Source organism: Vidua macroura, chromosome 5 (assembly GCF_024509145.1).
Source record: "Vidua macroura isolate BioBank_ID:100142 chromosome 5, ASM2450914v1, whole genome shotgun sequence".
NCBI lineage: Eukaryota > Metazoa > Chordata > Aves > Passeriformes > Viduidae > Vidua > Vidua macroura.
In genome coordinates, this window is record NC_071575.1 from 29,705,164 (window position 1) to 29,723,265 (window position 18,102).

The window sequence follows — 18,102 nt, forward strand, 5'->3', positions numbered from 1 at the left end:
TACTGTCCAACGCCAGGCTGGATGTGGCTCTGAGCAAGCTGGGATAGTGGCAGGTGTCCCTGCCCATGGCAGGGGGATGGAACTGGCTGATCTTTAGGTCCATTCCAACCCAAACCATTGTGCGATTCCATGAATCTCAGTCCGTCCCAGCCTGTCGGCAGCCTCGGGGTTGCGCAGTTCCGCGGTTCTTACGGTGTCAATCCTTCACTGCTGCTGCTCCCGCCCTGCGCGGGGAGGGTTTAGAGGCGAACTCGGTGATGTGCGGGCACAGGGGCAGGTGTGCTGAAACAGCCTGTGGGGGACGAGAGGGTCCTGTCCCGGTCCTGTCCTGCCGTGTCCCCCTGTCCCGGTGCTGTCCCTCACGGGCGGAGCGGTGGCGCCCCCCCGCGGCCGCGCTGACGCTGTGCTTCCTTGCAGGGCGCACCGGGCGCTACACGCTGATCGAGAAGTGGCGGGACACGGAGCGGCACCTGGCGCCTCACGAGAACCCCATCGTGTCCCTCAACAAGTGGGGACAGTACGCCAGCGACGTGCAGCTGATCCTGCGGCGCACCGGGCCCTCCCTGAGCGAGCGGCCCACGTCAGACAGTGTGGCGCGCATCCCCGAGAGGACTCTGTACCGGCAGAGCTTGCCGCCCCTGGCCAAGCTGAGGCAGCCCGGGGACAAGGCCATGAAGAGGAGGGAGCCGAAAAGGAAATCCCTCACCTTCACCGGCGGCGCCAAGGGGCTAATGGACATCTTCGGGAAGAGCAAGGAATCCGAGTTCAAGCAAAAGGTGCTCAACAACTGTAAAACAACAGCGGATGAGTTGAAGAAACTGATCCACCTCCAGACGGAGAAGCTTCAGTACATCGAGAAGCAGCTGGAGTCCAACGAAGCTGAGATCCGCTACTGGGAGCAAAAGTACAACACCAGTCTGGAAGAAGAAATCCTCAAACTGGAGCAGAAGATCAAACGGAATGAAGTGGAGATTGAGGAGGAAGAGTTCTGGGAAAACGAGCTGCAGATTGAACAGGAGAATGAAAAGCAACTGATGGAGCAGCTGCAGGAGATGAGGCAGAGGATCCTGGAGTGTGAGAGCAAGCTCAAGGACTATGTGTCTCAGATCCACAACATGGAGAGTGGCCTTGAAGCAGAGAAGCTGCAGCGGGAAGTTCAAGAGTCCCAAGTGAATGAAGAAGAGGTCAAAGAAAAGATTGAGAAGGTGAAGGGAGAAATTGATATTCAAGGCCAGCAGAGTCTGAGATTGGAAAATGGCATTAAAGCAGTAGAAAGGTCTTTGGGCCAAGCTACCAAGCGATTACAGGTAAGACTGTCATTTTATCCATAGCTAGAGAAAGTCAAAGACGGTGACTAAGTTCTCTTACACAAATCTGAAGCCTATGAAAGACAACACAAGGAAGTTTCCAAAGTGAATCATGGTAAAAGGCAGAACGTGTTGCTTTTTTTTCAAATCACATTTCAGCTTGTAGGGTTTTTTTGGAGAGCAGATAGTTTTTATTTCACCTATGCTTAACTTGTGCATTCAAACTATCTGAGAAGAAAAGCAGTAATTTGCACCATCATAGCATTTTCTGAGGATAAAGTTCTGATCTTTGCTAGGTTTGTCTGCCACCAAAAGAGATGAATTACAAAAAACAGTCCAAAAGCAGCACCTGGAAAGGTACAGAGCTAAAGTACCTGCAACCTCACAGGGCTTTGGTTTTAAAGAACAACATCCCTCTTTTCCTGGCTGACTGGCTGGTGTTCAGGATTTTATTTTCTCTACACCTCAGGCATTTGTGGCACATGTGTCAAAAGAGAATCCAGACCCTGTTTCCTTGCTAAAGTTAATGATGTCACCTGGAACTTGATAGAACATGAAAGAATAAAGGAACTCCAGCTGCGAGCTGGATGAAGATGGAGGAAAGATTGGAGCTCCTGGGATTGTTATGTGCCATGTAAGGTAGTCCTAAGGCACCATACATCAGTTGGAGTTGTGGTCCTTGCTGATTCACAGTTAGTATATTCTGCAGCTCTGCAGTGACATTAAGGTGATTCCACTGTGAATATGTAAAGGGATTTTGTATCCTTACTCCTGTCTTAGAACCATGTCAGTATGAGCTGGTTTTACTAGATGATGAGGGGGGAAAAATCTTTTAATCCAAAGCAAAATAGATGAAAACTGTAAGCAGTTTTGGCCATGATTATCTACGCTAAGTTTCCAGATATGCTACACTTAAGGATTTGCACTGATGGAAAGCTTCAAGTCCTCTTTATGTACATCTACTATATCTACTACATCCTTATGTACATCTACTACATCTACATCTTTATGTTTTGTCTACTGAGGCTATGATGGAGTTAAAAATATTTCTGGCTTGGTTCTTTTCATAGTCTGTTTTCTTGGGAAAGTTCCCATTCAATTCAGATCTTCCAGTCTTGTTCTAAACATAAAGGTGCACAAATCTGGAAGTCCACAAGAAAATAAACTGAGCTATGCATTATGGAGCTTTAGAGGGGAGGAAATAGACAAATATTTTATTGCATACCTGAAGTTAAAGATTAAAGCAGCTCAACCTCTGTGTGTGGGAATAATAATAGTCCAAGACTGTTGTAATCTGTAAGAGCTGTAAGTTTTGCATATCGTGACAGAAGTACAGAAAAAGATCCTAAATTATCATCTGTGCTTTGGAATGGGGAACCAGCCAGGCTTTGGCTTCATTGCACAAAACCCTTGCAGAGTGAGAAGGTTCTGGCCAAAAAAAGTTTAAATAGAAAATGAGAAGAATGAGAAGAGAAAAGAATTTTACTCCATTTAAGACCAGAAGAATTAAATGAGCTGTCCAAGCCATGCTGGACACTTCAGGAAGAAGTAAGACTTGGTGCCAGACTGCTGCTCAGTTGATTATGTTTTCAGCATTCATACTATTACCTTTATTTGCTGATGTGCCGAGGTTTTTCTCAGGTAGTATGAGAAACAGCTGCTAGTCACCCAAGAAGCAATATAAAAATAAAATACATTAAGAAAAACGCAATTAGGGTCATGGGTTGGACTTAATGATCTCAGAGGTCTTTTCCAACCTAATTGATTCTGTGATTCTGTAAGTGCTAGCGAGTGTTGACTGGCTTTTTAAATCACAAGATTCAAATACCTTTCAACTCATCAATTTGCAGTTGAGCTTTAAAAATTGGAGGCTTTCTTATTAAAAGGAAAAGCATTAGTTGCCCAGCTGTAAATGTGGTCATGAAATGCTGCTTTATTTGCTCAGCAGATGTTTTCTGTTTCCTGGCAGGACAGGGAACAAGAACTGGAGCAACTGACCAAGGAGCTGCGCCAGGTTAACCTGCAGCAGTTCATCCAGCAAACGGGAACCAAGGTGACGGTGCTGCCAGCAGACCCGGTGGAGGTGGAGGCCCCACATGCGGAGCTCGAGAGAGGTGCAGCCCTCGCAATGCTTTGGGAGGGAGGGAAGGAGGGAGAAGGGGCCGGCGGTGTCTTTACTGCTGCACTTACTTTAATGCTGGCACTCCTACGTGAAGTGAATGCTCCCTTAGTGAAGACATTAGCAAGCACTACGAGAGCACATTGTCGAGTACCTCTTTTCATTCCAAGGGTTTAGCAGGCTCTAAATAAAGAGCAGTATGTGGAGATGTTCTTTCCCACTGTGCCCGGGCATGCGTTTGTCCCATCAGCAACGCATTAAGTCTGCAGCTTTCAAGAGGGGCCGCCATGGCTGGCTGCCAGCACAGAACATGATCGTACATCTGACATTGCTGTTGGTCTGGGTTCTTCCTCTTTTAGTGGGGGTGTTGTCAAAGCAGAAAAAGGAATTTGTCTGGATCCCAAGAAACCCCAGACAGCAGCCACACAGGAATAGGAGCCGATCCAGCTGGGCCGCCAGCCATGCAGAAGTCCTGCACAGATGGCTGTTACGGCGGGTGCAAACTGACTTTGTCCCCAGTGAGATCAGCACAGCCTGCACGTGCCCACATCTGGATTCCGAATTTCCTGAGCAGAACCACGGGAGCGTTTTGAATGCCTGTCAGAGATGCAGCACCAGTACGGGTCGTGTGCTTTTTCTGGCACTCTGCTTCCAAGGGGCTCTTTGTCTCGGCATTCTCCTGTGCTGGGTCTGTCCCTCTGCTCAGAAAACTTTATAACCAAAAGGCACTTGGGGGGGGGGGGGGGGGAGGGAAGTGGGGAGAGAAGAAAAGACAACCTGGCCTTCAAATGCAGCACTTGTAGGAACTCTTAAGTGGGAAGGAAGCTGAAGCTTTGAGTCATGTTACAGTTTGAACTCTTTCTGCAAGTCACCATATAAGTGTGTGTGTGTGTATCTGTGTACGTGTTTCTCGTGGGAGGGTAATTATTTTGTGTGGTTTTGTTCTGTTATGAAGTGAGTAGGAAGTGTGCACCTTGGATCTCCTCACTTCCTAGCCATGCACTTCAGTAATTCATTACACGTGGAATTAGTTTTTGTGTATTGCATTAAGCAGGAGGAGGAGGAAAGGTGCACCCCTGCTGATGACTTTTCTAATTGCCCTTTTTCTCATGCAGAGCCAGCCTTTCAATCTGGGTCACTGAAGCGCCCTGGCTCATCGAGGCAACTCCCCAGTAACCTTCGGATCCTACAGAACCCCCTGTCATCTGGTTTTAACCCAGAGGGCATTTATGTATGACAGTATGTACCTCTTCTAGAGAGGACCTAGCAAGGTACCCTGGACAAGATACACTTTATTTTATTCAGCCAATGATGAATGGAAGAAGTTTGTCTTGTTTAGTTTTTTTGTTACACTATCGTGTTATTTTTTCTTCTTCCTCCAACACCACTTGGAGCCATACCCTGTGCACTGATGCTAAAGAGACAGGAACTATCTCAATTCATAATTGGCAAGGATGACCTTGCTGTCAACACAGCTTGAGTGCAAAAACCTTCATTGTTTTTGCCACTTCAGAAGTGTTCGGGAAAGTATTGTTCCTTGTATAGTCATAAATGGTGAAGGAAACTGTGTATGCAACTTATCTGAGGTTTAATTTATTCCCTTTAATCAATGGACCTGTGAATGTTGACCTTTTATATCTTTATTTTTAACTTGTGAATTATCACGTATGGCTGTGTGTCATTCTGACGAGGTGACTTTAATTTGTGTGTACCAACATCCCCCATCTGATCAAGTACAGTAACCTGCAGTGCAGAGTTCTGAGGGGTGCTGAACCACTGCAGTGGTTTCTCACCACTAACTTTGTTCCTTTCTTTCATGGGTCATCATATGTCATGCTCCATCCATTGCTACCTTTTAAGGCTTAAAAAAGTGAGCTTGTGGGATTTACTTGCTGTTGTATCTGCCTTGAATGAAGCACCTAGTGTTCAAAAGATTTATGGATTTTAAACCTTGGCTTGGTAAAAATATTTCCAACATATGATTGAGGATGCACTAGTTAGATGATATTTTATTATATAGAATGTATATTTGAAATATTTTGCCACATTGTATATGCCTTTTGAGAAAAGAACAATGTAAGAAGTTGTCTTCATATATCTTACCAAAAGAGAGTAGGAGGCTTTCACTGTATGTGATTTTGTACTTAATTTTTTCCACTAGCCATTACAGTGTTCTTGTTTTGTTACAAATCTTGCTGTTGGAGGGGAAGAAAGGCACAGCACAAATGAGTATCCACTTCCAGCCTTCCAGAATCCACTCAAGTTTTATGAAGGGAATAAACCTGGCAGAGTCCTAAGAAGTCAATAGCAGAGTTCTTATTGACAGGAGTGAGGCCAGGATTTTATTCAGCTCCCTGGTGGAGATATATGGTCCCTTTGAAAGACAGTCACTTAGAGAATGTAAAGCTTCCAAGCAGAAAATTCACACATTTGATGGTCATTTTTCACAAAGCATATAAAAAGAGAACATTATCACATTTGATGGTGCTCTAATACAATCAAAGCTAAGAAAGAATTAGACAAAAAGGGTTTCCTGCAGAAAGTAGCAGATCCCAAATAGCTTCTTAGTTGCAGGCCTTGAAGTGAGATTGCTGCAGGGCACACCAGGTTTGTGTAGAAAGGGACTGGCATGAGTGGGACACACTGTAAACGTTGGGGGCTGGCCTCATGGATGAGTTAGGGAAGGGATGGGCCTTCCCTGGTTTGGATTTCCAGTTCTAACAGCAACTCCCAGCATCATCCCCACCTTGGAGATCCCCTGGGCACAAGGGGGGACACTGCCCTCACTGCAGTGCTGAAGACTTGGGCTCCTGATGCCCTCCTTGGCAGAGTCAGGATTTTACCACTAGGAAGCTCCAAGCTTTTAGCCATAGAAAAATACTTAACTCCTAGTATCCTCTTGTGCTGATTCACTGATGTGCAGATAAATGTTAATTTAAGTCTCATTTTCTAAAAAAGGAGCTTCCTGACAAATGGAATTTTTAAAAGATAGAGCAGAAGATGAAGGATTCTTGAGTGTTTAATGCATTTTTTCCTTTCCACTTATTGATGGCATCATATATTCTAAAAATGCTGCTGTATTTAGACTTACAGCAACAGATAAGGCTGTGAATATATAAAGGACCTTTCCAAATGGACTCTGAATTTTTACTGTTTGACTTATCAGGTGGGTTTTGTTTTGTTTTGTTTTGTTTTTGTTTGGGTTTTTTTGCATCTTCCCTTGTGAGCAAACTGGAAAATGAGATATTCCTATTTGAGGAACCTTTGCAGTGCTCACCCATTTTACTGTTAGTTTATCACAATTCTGTGCTCATGTTTACTGTGCCCATAACTTTGTATTAAAAAAAAAAAATATATATATATAAGTGTAAAAATATATATAGTTTGGAGACAATATCTGTCCAAGGTACTTGAGCGTATATGCCTTACATTCTGGGTTCAATTTACAGAAATGAAATGGCCCTCTCCAGTGCATCTTTAGCACCTCTTGGTGTTAGAGAACTGAGGCACTCAGCACCTTGCAAAGTCTGGCCCAAATTATGCTGCATGGAAGTGAGGGGAAAGAGTCTTGTTCTGAGATGAAGTATTTTTAAGGCAGATCAACATATTTACCCCAGTTAATGATTTTGTCATATTCTGTGACTGGTCCATCTTCCACAGATGTCAGTTTGAGCTGAATTGGGCTCTTGCATCATAAAACCTGCTCTCTTTCTCTGCCAGGTTATTTTGTAAGACAGAGGGAGGAGGAAAAGGATTAAAAGAAAGAGTAAGAGCAGCTTTGGGGGGGTTGAATTACAGCTTTGTCATAGAATCAAGGGAGGAATTTGCCGTTGGAGTTAAAAAGTAGCACCTGCTGACTGCAGCAGCTGTTGGACACAGGGGCCAGCCTGGAGCTGGCTCAGGAGTGACCACTTCAGCACCCCTGAGTGGCTCCTCCTTGCCAGGGCTTTGGCACATGTCAAGGTGATCTGAAAAAAAGTTTGCAGCTTCAGCCACTCCTGTGGCCAAGGAGAGGCTTTGGTATCCAGACCTGCCAGTTGTGAGACACTGACAAATTCCCATGCCCCCACCATACTCCTCTTGCTTACTAATTTCACCCAGGCTGAAGTTCCATAGCATTTTCACTCTCTCTGTAAATAAACCAAAAAGAAATGGCATGCCCTTGCATTAAATGTGAATTGACCCATGTGTAACGGTTAGAAAAATTTCTCACACTATGGCGTTTAGAGTTTTGCTTCTGATCAACTGCAGAAACTCACTCTTTCTTTACAACTGTACAAAAAGTCCATTTTCAAAAATGTTCCAAACCTCCTAGGGCATTAGCAGAAAGGAAGCTACACATACTAATTTTAACAAGTGCCATATTATTTACTGGGCAGCATGATAAAAATGGGGTTTTTTGCTTGCGTTAAATAGTTGAATACACAAGCACTATTTTCCAGTGCACAGGGAATTTATATGGAGAACTCCTGTAATTTATTACTAATGGAAATTAACTGTGTTACCTCTCTCATCCATGAGGATGGAGATGCTATGTTGTTAGGGGAAAAGAGGGGGATGACCATCTGAAAAGCTAGTAGGTTAAGGCTAAGGTGAACAGTCTGAATGCCTGAGCAAGGGAGAAACCAAGTCCCACTCTGAAAAGTCAGCTCCCAGTATCTTTCAGTGGGACTTAGGTTCCCAAGTGCCTGAATTGCTTCTGGGAATGGTATGTTAGCTTTGAGATTGCTTGCTTTTCTAAACCCTGGCAAGTTTGGAGGAAGTTCTTGAAGAAGAGAACTACCACCACTAGCATTAGCAATATGCAAACATATGAGGTAAGAGGGAAAAAGATCCTTTAGTGAAATAAACATCTCCTCTTGGGGCAGCAATTGCCTTGTTTTTAGCGTGAAGAGTATTGCATTATTTTGGTGAACTGGGATCATATGAGAATGATCAAAGAAACATCAATCTTGTAACTTTTAGTGAGTTACCTTGAAGCATATAAATTCCTGATGTGCATTAACTTGAGTGAATTGGGCCTTAATGATACATGTAAATAACAGAACTGTATTCAGATATATTTTCCAGAAAATAGTCTCTAATGGTCTGTACTGTATCAAAAAAAAAAGTGTCAAAATGTTACTTTTATATTACACCTCTTTTTTTGTTTGTTTGTTTGTTCTGGTTGGTTTTTTTTTTTTTTAAGAACATTGAAATGTGCATGTTTATTCTATTTGCTACAGTATTTTAATGTTTTGGATGAAGGCCATCAGTTGTATGGAGATGACAAAACAATCATTCTATTTATTCAGTATTGCTGCTTAAAGTTTTCAAAATAAAGCTTTCAATGCCAATATAGTGACTGATTGAAAGCTGTTCTAGCTCTCTTCAGGTGTTTTTTTCCTATGTTTGTAGAAAACTAAATAAGTGAAACTTGGTATATGAGCTGTTATACCAGCAAAGAATTACTGCAATAATACTGGGGGCTGGGTGTAAGTGTGTGTAGTAAATACCAATGTATGCATGCAGTGAATGCCTTTAGCTCTCTAAGTGGAGTGCTGAAGAATGTTAAATCCTTTGTGGTCTTGCAAGCACTTTACACATGTGACCAAGTACTGGTTAGAGCTTTGTGCCCATGTGTGGTGTGTGTGAGAGCACAAGGGAGTCACAAAGGATCAACTCAGAGCCCTTTGAACCAGACTGGATTTAAGGACATTCTTGAGTGTTCCAGAGATATGTGTCTGACTGGGGCCTAAAAAAGGTGTTCTGATACAAAACCCTTTCAGCTGCAGCAAGGATGCCTCAAGTGTAGCTGGTACCTCTGAAAATTTTAGTAGTACTGAAATGGATCAAGTGTGCCTGCTGTACTTGTGAAGTGTGTCAGAATGCTGAGAGAGTTCACCCTCACCATCATCCCATGAAACTGCTAACTAGGGGTTCTGACTGGAACACTTGAGTTGCTGATGCTTTAACCTAGAGAAGCAACACAAACTGTGAAAACACGAGTGTTTTATTACTGCTCTGCTTCAATGCAAGATGAAAATCTGTATTATATGTAACTATATTTTTTGTCATTTAAAAAGCTATTTTTTATTATTCTCATGAATGGTTGACAAAAAGTATTGGATATGCTCCCATACAATAAATTCCCCTCTGAAACTTTGGGTCTTTACAGTTCATGGTTTGCTGGGATTGCACAGTTCATGTCACGCACATCTCACTACACAGCTGCTGAGACTCTTGTCAGAGAACACCGGGCCTGAAGGCAGGGCCAAGGTTCCTTTACTGTAAGTGTAATCTCAATCAGATAAAGCCCAGGCACTGCAAGAGGGAAGAGGAGCTTGCTTTCAGCTGAGGAAGCATTACTAAAATTAACAGTAACCCTGAAATGACAGAATTGGTCAGTGACTCAGGGGAAGTGTAACTTAAAGCAAAGAGGCAGAGGTTCACTTGGAGGTGAACTGAATGTACAGATTCTTCCACAACAAATGCAGGGTGCCCTGATGCTTTAGGGAGCAGGAAGAAATTAACCTTTGAACAAGGAGTAGAAGGCCTTTTAGGCCAGATTCAGGTGTAGTTACTGTGCTGAGACGAGAGAGGAGATGAAGCTTGCTTGAGATCATTTGAGCTAATCAAGGGTGGGAACTTGATACAGCTGGAGACTTGTGATTTAAGCCATCCAAAAGCAGTCCTTAGTCTAATATCCCAACAAACAGATTTTCCTAAGCTAACTGGAGCCTAATCTCATTAGATGTGAGGAGAAGTGAGCTAACAGTAGTGACACTGTTGACTGGCAATAGGACAATGCCATGAACTCCACTGAAGCCCTAGCACGTGGCACTGTTGTTGTCAGGGCTATGGAACTTGCAGAGGCCCTGTGCTCTGAAAGTGCCCTTTCCTGCTCCTGTGCCAGTCAGCTGGCTGGCTTTTGTGGTAACTAAGGTTTCCCAGTGTGCCCAGCAGAGCCAGGACTACAGCTGATGTTTCTGATCTTTTGCTTTGCCTTTAAAGAACAAAGTGATGTATTTGTATGTGGCTGCTGCAGCACTAACTAGTTCAGTTGTAACTGGACCATTAATGAGTTGCAAAACCAGACCAGATCAATGATCCATTTTGTTCACAAGCCATACTGAAGTCTTCTGCCTGTCATGTCTGTGTCAGCTAGGTATTATTCCTTTATAACCCAAATTTTTAATGATCGTTTAAACTAAGATGTCTGCTGTCTGAAGTAGGGCACAATGAGCAATGGTGCCCATTAATGCCTTACTTGAAAATGATATATTTGCTACCTTTGATATTGTAGCTAGTGTTAATGAGTATTTTCTGGGTCAGCCACTACTTCAGCATTAACTTTCCCCAGAAATACTGGATGGAGACAATCTCAGTTGGTCTATTTTGTTCCCCTTTTTCAGGGAATGGAAATATTGAGTATGCTGTGTACATTTTTCCTCATCCTTTGCAATGAGTTCTGTGTACTGTCCAGGGCTGACTGGAAAGGAGCCTCTTTGGCATTTGCTAGTGCAACAAGGAACTGATGCAATTAGAGCTGATAAACTTCCCTGAGCAACCTCACCACTTGTCTGAGTAACTCAGGCACTGCCGGTGTCTTCATGCCACTTCTGGTGGCTCTGTGTGTGCGTCCTTCCTTGCTGCCACACAGGCAGCCCTGGAGCTTCTCCCCCATGCAATCTGAAGTTTAATTTCTAGAGGCTTTTTGGATCTGAATCCATGGCTGTGGAAAGGCAACAGGGATCTCTGGAAGAGTAAGAGTGTCATCACACTTCTGTTCAGACATCTGGAAGCTCATGGAGGTGAAATAGCACTATACCAAACTCTGCTTATTGTTTCAGCTACATGCTTTGTCTTGTTCTACCTCTTTGCAAAAGGAGGAAGATAGCTGGTAATTGGAAAACTTAGTAGGAAAATGCAGCATAAAAGATCTAATATTCAATCCTGTGTCAAGTTCGAAGAAAAAGTATTCAGAAGAGCTCCAGCTGGGCTTGCGGAAAGTGAACTTAAAAAACTCACCTACTCTAATGCAACACAAATGAGTGCAAATAATTACCTGCCTAAGTCTTTTTAAAAGGAGGGCTTCTGGTTAAAACAGAAACAAAAAACAACAACAAAAAAAGGGATGTTGGTGGAAGGAAGGGAGTGAGATGTAGACCAAGTAAAACACCTTTAACCTGATTTGTATTTACTCTGAAGTCTCTTCCAGTACCAGTGTGATGGAAAGTGAATCATGCAGCTTTGGAGCCAGTGACATGGTATCACAGAAGTACCATCAGGAGCTATTGCTAAAATGAAATTCAGGCCAGCCTTTAAGTGTGAAATAACTGGAACTTCTTTGTGGTTGCCTGCAGAGCTTCTCCTAAATTACTACCTGCCACAACTTTTATTGTGTGTATCAAACTGCTGTTCATGAAATGTTATGTGTCCAGAACATACGATTTGGCTTTAGCAGTCCCAATCAGCCTTAGGTGAACTTTGATTGATGAGGTGGAACTGGCCCTCCTGGCACACTGAAGGGAAACCCCAGAGTGCCAGCTGACCTTTGACAACATTTTGTTGCTACAACGCTGTCTTAAGCATTTCCTTGACCTGCCAAGACTATGACCTGGATTCTGCACTGTCGTGTTGCTTGTGTCACGCACAAAACAAGCATGGAGGAGACAGTGACAGAGTAAATGGGAAAGGTAACAATGTCCATTAGCTGTAGGGCTGGGGTGAAAGGTTATGCCAGGGGCTAGCACCAGATAATCGTGTCTCCTCGACTGTGCCAACGCTGCAGTTCCCAGCAGGTCCACACGAGAGGGCAGCAGTACACGCAGCAGCCACACACTGTGATGGGAAGCAGGTTTTCTAGGAATACACAGCACGTGGTAGGGAATTGCATAAGGCACCCAACATTCCCACTTTAAAGGTGTTCTTTCAGAAAGGACGCAGTAATACTTAATTCACAGTGTCAGTGTAACTGATGCACAAATGATGCCATTCCTGCAGTTTCTGAGCAAGCCTGGAAGCTTTCTGAAACCTGTACAGGTGTGGGTTGAAACATTCCATTTTAGATACTGTCCTGTGACTGGTGTATTTGCCCGTGCCTGGGAAGCTCTTGTTTCATTTCCCAGCTCTGCCACAGATTTCCTGTGTGTGACCTTGGGCAAGCTACTATAATCCCTGTGGATTGGAGTCCCCCAGCTGTAAGCCTGAGATAATACTGCCTCATCCCCTTTGACTTTGTCTATATATACGGCAGGCCCCATGGGGAACAGCGTCTCAATTCCTATCTGTTTGGCAAATAGTACTGAGCACAACGTGGTCCTGAACTTGGTTGTGCCATCCAGATACTGCAGCATGAAGTGTATTTTTATATCCTACTCAGAGAGTGACAGGAAGTCACTCAGAGTTAGCTATACCTTGCAGAGAGAGCAAGATGCAGGTGTGCTGAGGGAAGCTGGGGGTTTCTGAAGGTGAATTCTTGTTTAGCTTTAAGTAGATTAATTTTTCTAAAGGGATAAAAAGGAAAAGCAAGTAAAGGAATACAACCTCATTTCAACTTTTGCTCAACACTCTTCTTGCAAAGTGCTGCTATTACCAAAGGCAGCCTAAATCCTTTTGCAAGTGTTGCTTGGGAGTGTGTTGTACCTAATTGATAGAAACAATCAACTCAACAGGCTAAGTTTTGCTTGGTGGTCCTCAATGTTCCAGTGTTTCTGCAAGTCTTAGGATGTTCTAGCAATGTGCATGTCACCAGTAATGCACCATGACTGGCTGCCATCTCACAATTTTCCATTCATACCCAAGTGCCTTTTGATATTAGTGGCTGAAGAGATAAAGCACACAAGAGTTAGAATTGTAGGAAAGTGCCTTTTTTCGTAGTTTGCCAACTCCAAAGTGTTTTCTACAGGCTCCAAATAAATTTAATTAACAAACACCTCAGCTGCACTTACACTGGAGTCTTGCCCAGAATGAGCACCCTTCAGCATGTCTGAGCACAGAGAGTCCCTGCTGCTCAGTTCTGAGGTCAAAAATCATTTAAAGATGTTGCCATCTGAATGCATTTCAGTAGCAGTTAGTGCACCTGCTGGCATCTGACAGGACAGTAAATAATCAGTGCTGCAGTACCTTATGTCCTGCTCAATAAAGTTCTTGCTGCTACCTTTGTACATTATCTGAGCAACTTTACAGCAGGAGGTACCTACTTCTAGGAGCATCTTACTCCTTTGCTAGGAAGAATGGACTGCCCCCGGGGAGCAGTCACATGGGATAAGCATGTAATTCAGGTGCTGTGAGCAACTGCAAAAGCAGGAACCTGGACAGTATGAGTACCTTAACATCTTTGTTCAGTGTCAGAACACAGTCTAAAATTCCCAAGGAAAAACTATTTTCTTATGTTACTATGACTATAACAATGCAATGATCCCAATCATACAATTTATGTGTATGCACACACACATATGTGTATGTAGTCAGCTTATTAGATATCATTATCCCTTTTGTCAGCTTGGGAAATTAAAGCCCAGGGAAGTGCAGGGCTTTCCCAGAAGGAGTACAGGTCCTTCATTTCTATTTACTGTCTTTTGCTCATGGGTCATTTGCTGAAAAGTCTGTTCTGAGCAACATAGAGTTGTCCCGCAATGGTTCAGTCAGGCTGGGGGCCACCTGGCCTGACATTCTGCCTCAAACTCAATAGAAAGAGCTGACTGGGCACATGCAGCTCACCAGTAAACTACCCTTGGTGCGGTGTTGCCAAAATAACCCACTTGCAGAGGAAGCTTTCCCCAACCCTTCAGTCAGAGGTTAGACCTCTTCCTGGTAGCAGAGGATTTATAGCCCTTCTAAACTGAATAATGAGAGCACTTCAAAGGAGGTGAGGCTTATTCTCTCCTTTAGCGAGTGTTGCGCTAAGTTTGACCAATAAAGATTTAACCTTTGAGATCTAAGTGATTCATCTGTTTCAAACTTAAAACTTTGCAAAATCAGTATCTTCATTTACTGTTGATTTTAGCACACTGGTTTCAGCATATGCAGGAGTTCAGCTCCTTGCATGATTTGAGTGTGTTCTGATTTCCTCTTCAGGTAACTCTGCCTAGTTATTATATTATTATATTATAATGCTTCTCTTGTCAGCCAGAAGCTCACAAGATTCCTGCACTGTGGAAGTGCCTTCAGTTGAGGAGTCAGGCTTGCATCCCAAAGGCACTGCTGTGTGGGTGCATCAGGAACATCTGGGGAAAGGAGGAGATCCCTCTTCACAGGCTTGTACAAATAAAGATGGATTGATCTCATTGTGCCCTTCCAGTGCATGAAGGGAGCCTACAGGAAAGACGGGAGACTCTTGACAAGAGCCTGGAGTGACAAGACAAGGGGGAATGACTTCACACTGACAGAGAGGAGGTTTAGATTGGATATTGGGAAGAAATTCTTCCCTGTGAGGGTGGTGGGGCCCTGGCACCGGTTGCCCAGAGAAGCTGTGGCTGCCCCTGGATCCCTGGAAGTGTCCTAGGCCAGGCTGGATGGGGCTCTGAGCAAGCTGGGATAGTGGAAGGCATCCCTGCCCCTGGCAGGGAAGTGGAACTGGATGATCTTTAGGGTCCTTTCTATTCTAGGCCTTTCTGTTATTCTGCTCTATGATGTGACTGTACACACACTAGGAAAAGTGCTAGGTTAGCCCTAAACTACCACCATGCTGCCCCAGCTCAGGCAGCTTTGTTCCTGGAGGTACAGGTTGATCTCTGTGGAAAACAAAAGTCAGAGACATGCAGTACCTTCCCACTGGCTCTGCCAGGCAGCTGAATTGCCCTCTACTCCTTGGAATGCACTGCCCTAGGGTTACTAAACTCAAGCAAGCCCGTGACATTACTGTGTATTTTTAAAAGCAGGTATTGCAGACTCTGCATGTTCAGCAATCATAGCAAACAGCTGGAGTCCTGGAAATGCCTTCTGGGCCTGGCAGGACACTGATGGGAGTGTGCTTCCCATGGCTGACTCCTGGGGTATGGCACACAGATTGCTCTCAAAGGTCATCTTAAATAACTGTACTTACCTCATCATTTACAACACCAGAATTAGCCCTGTGACCAGTTAGGCATTTTTCAAAGCCACTTCACATTTTGCAGACTTGGATGTATCTTTATGTTCTTGTTTCCATACTCTGCAGAGCAAACTGCACTCCAAACACAACTTCTCTGCTGTGCCAAGGAGCAGGAATTCGTGCAGCCCAGGTTCACACAAACACATTCTCCCTTGCAGACAGACTAGGAGTGCCAAGGAGCATTATCTGATGATGGCAGCTTGATAAGTAAAGGTAGCTCCTTCTCTCTCAGGGAACACAGCCTTAACTCTGACCCTTGTCCACACACATTTCCATACCCTTTAATTACCTTTGTAGCAGTTACTAAGGAATTCTTGCTTATTCTACATGCTTTTCTAATGTTTAAGCATTTTTTCCCTAGTCATGTTGGTCCATTTGTCTCTACACATTTCATTTCTGACTTTACTCTGGAAAATGAAGTCCTGATGGCAGTGCATTCTGTATGACAGACCCTGTGTCCAAACCAGAGCATCTGTAAGAGTCTGTGGCACTGGAGTAAACAAACCCACCTCACAGTCGTGATTTCAATTCCCTAACTCCCAGCAGCTTCTCCCTGGAACAACAGAGGGCACCACTCCTCACATAAAATGCTGGAAGAGGAGCAGCCCTGCCTTTGAGTCATAGTTCAGGACCTAGAGGATTTATCTCTCACTAGGTGACTGGGATTGAATATTCTTTCTCCCAAGAGGTTCACCTCTGTATCTTCTGCTCTCTGTGCCAAAAGCTGCTCTCAGAGACATGTGCACTGTTCCTGTGGTGGATCTTGCCCTACTTTGCACAGAGTGATTAAGCAGTTACTTACTGTGAAATAACTTTAGCCTGTTTGATTAGAATCTGCACTTGGGGAAGAGGGAACCACCAGTTCCTACCCCTGCTCCCATGAAGATCTGTTTTTATTCCAGTGAGTTTACAACATAAAATGCATAAACATGCAGCATATCAGGGCTGGAGTCTCAGTTTCTCCTCTCAGGTGGCTGTGTTATCTTTTGATCTTGCTGTTCTGTCCAATAGGTGCCACCGTGTCAGTGCTGCTACCACCAGCTCTTTTGAAACAAAGAGACCTACAAGAGGCTACAGGAAAAATGGAGGGAGGCTATTTACAGGGCCTGGAGTGACAGAACAAGGGGGACAGGACAATGCCTTCACACTGACAGAGAGCAGGTTTAGATTGGATATTGGGAAGAAATTGTTCCCTGCAAGGGTGGTGAGGCCCTGGCACAGGTTGCCCAGAGAAGCTGTGGCTGCCCCTGGATCCCTGGAAGTGTCCTAGGCCAGGCTGGATGGGGCTCTGAGCAAGCTGGGATAGTGGAAGGCATCCCTGCCCCTGGCAGGGAAGTGGAACTGGATGGTGTTTAAGTCCCTTCCAACCCAGGCCATTCTATGATTCCATATCACAGTAACAACATTATTATTTCAGAAGAATCTAAGTTTAAAAACAGCCTCTAAAAAGGGTTTCCCTGATATATTAACCCTCCAGCTGATGCCCTCAAGGGCTGTAATTATTAATTTCTGTACAGAGTTGGCCCATATGTGCATAATGTTGCATTCTGGTTGCTCAAGGTGCATCAAGCAAAATTCCTGAATGCCAGGACTCTGAACCCCTTGCAGCCCTTTCTGAGAGGACAGGGGAGGTTTAGGTTGGACATTACAGAATCACAGAATGAACTGAGTTGGAAGGGACCCACAAGGATCATCAAGTCCAACTCCTGTCCCTGCACACACACTCCCCAAGAGTCACATCATGTGCCCAAGGGTTGTCCAAAAGCTCCTGGAGCTGTCAGGCTTGGGACTGTGACCATCTCTGGGGAGCTTGTTCAGTGCTTCTGGAGGAAGAACCTTTTCCTAATATCCACCCCAACCCTCCCCTGACACAGCTCCAGCCGTTCCCTCAGGTCCTGTCCTTGATCACCACAGAGCAGAGATCAGGGCCTCTGCTTCGTGAGGAAGCTGCAGAACTGCTGTGAGCTCTGTCCTCAGCCTCCTCCAGAAAAACACACCAGTGCCCTCAGCCGCAGTTCGTGTGGTTTCACCTCGAGGTCCCTCACCATCTCCATGTCCCTCCTCTGGACACTCTCTTGCAGCTTAATCTCTTTCCTACGTTACAGTGACCAAAACTGCACACAATCATCAAGGTGAGGCTGCAACAATGCAGAGCCGGAAGAATTTGTTCACAGAAAGGGCGATCACACATCGGAGTGGGCTGCCCAGGGAGGCGGTGAAATCATCGTCCTTGGAGGTATTTTAGGAAAGGCTGGACGTGGCACTGGGTGCCATGGTCTGGTTGACGCGGTGGTGTTCGGTCACAGGTTGGACTCGACGATCACAGAGAACTTTTCCAGCCTGACTGACCCCAGGATTTCCCCAGGATTGTCAGGGGAGCCCCAGCCTCTCCCGTCCCAGGGGCGGTCATTCCTGAGGGGAGGTGGGGCCGCGAGCGGGGAGGCGGAGCGCGAGCCGCGCGCCGGCCAATGGCAGCTGCCGCCGCCGCTGGCCCCGCTCACTCCCCCTCCCGCCCCCCCCCTCAGCGGGCGCGGCCCCACGCGCACGTGCCAGGCAGCGTGCGCGGCGGTCACGCGGGCGCGCGCGTGACGGCGGCGGCG

At 45.0% G+C, this 18,102-nt stretch overlaps 1 protein-coding gene across 6 annotated transcripts in view; it reads left to right on the forward strand.

The window, feature by feature from the left end:
• RASSF8 (Ras association domain family member 8) overlaps window positions 1-18,102 on the forward strand; it is a 99,586-nt gene that overhangs the window by 65,775 nt on the left and 15,709 nt on the right. For 5 of the 6 annotated variants that reach the window (XM_053978489.1, XM_053978487.1, XM_053978491.1 and 2 more), the window contains 3 exons: window positions 418-1,307; window positions 3,277-3,421; window positions 4,542-9,567. In XM_053978489.1, coding sequence (XP_053834464.1) covers window positions 418-1,307; window positions 3,277-3,421; window positions 4,542-4,663 — 1,157 coding nt within the window. In that variant the 3' untranslated portion in view covers window positions 4,664-9,567. Of the gene's footprint in view, window positions 1-417; window positions 1,308-3,276; window positions 3,422-4,541; window positions 9,568-18,102 lie in introns of those variants that run through there. The other variant, XM_053978492.1, reaches the window with a different exon arrangement.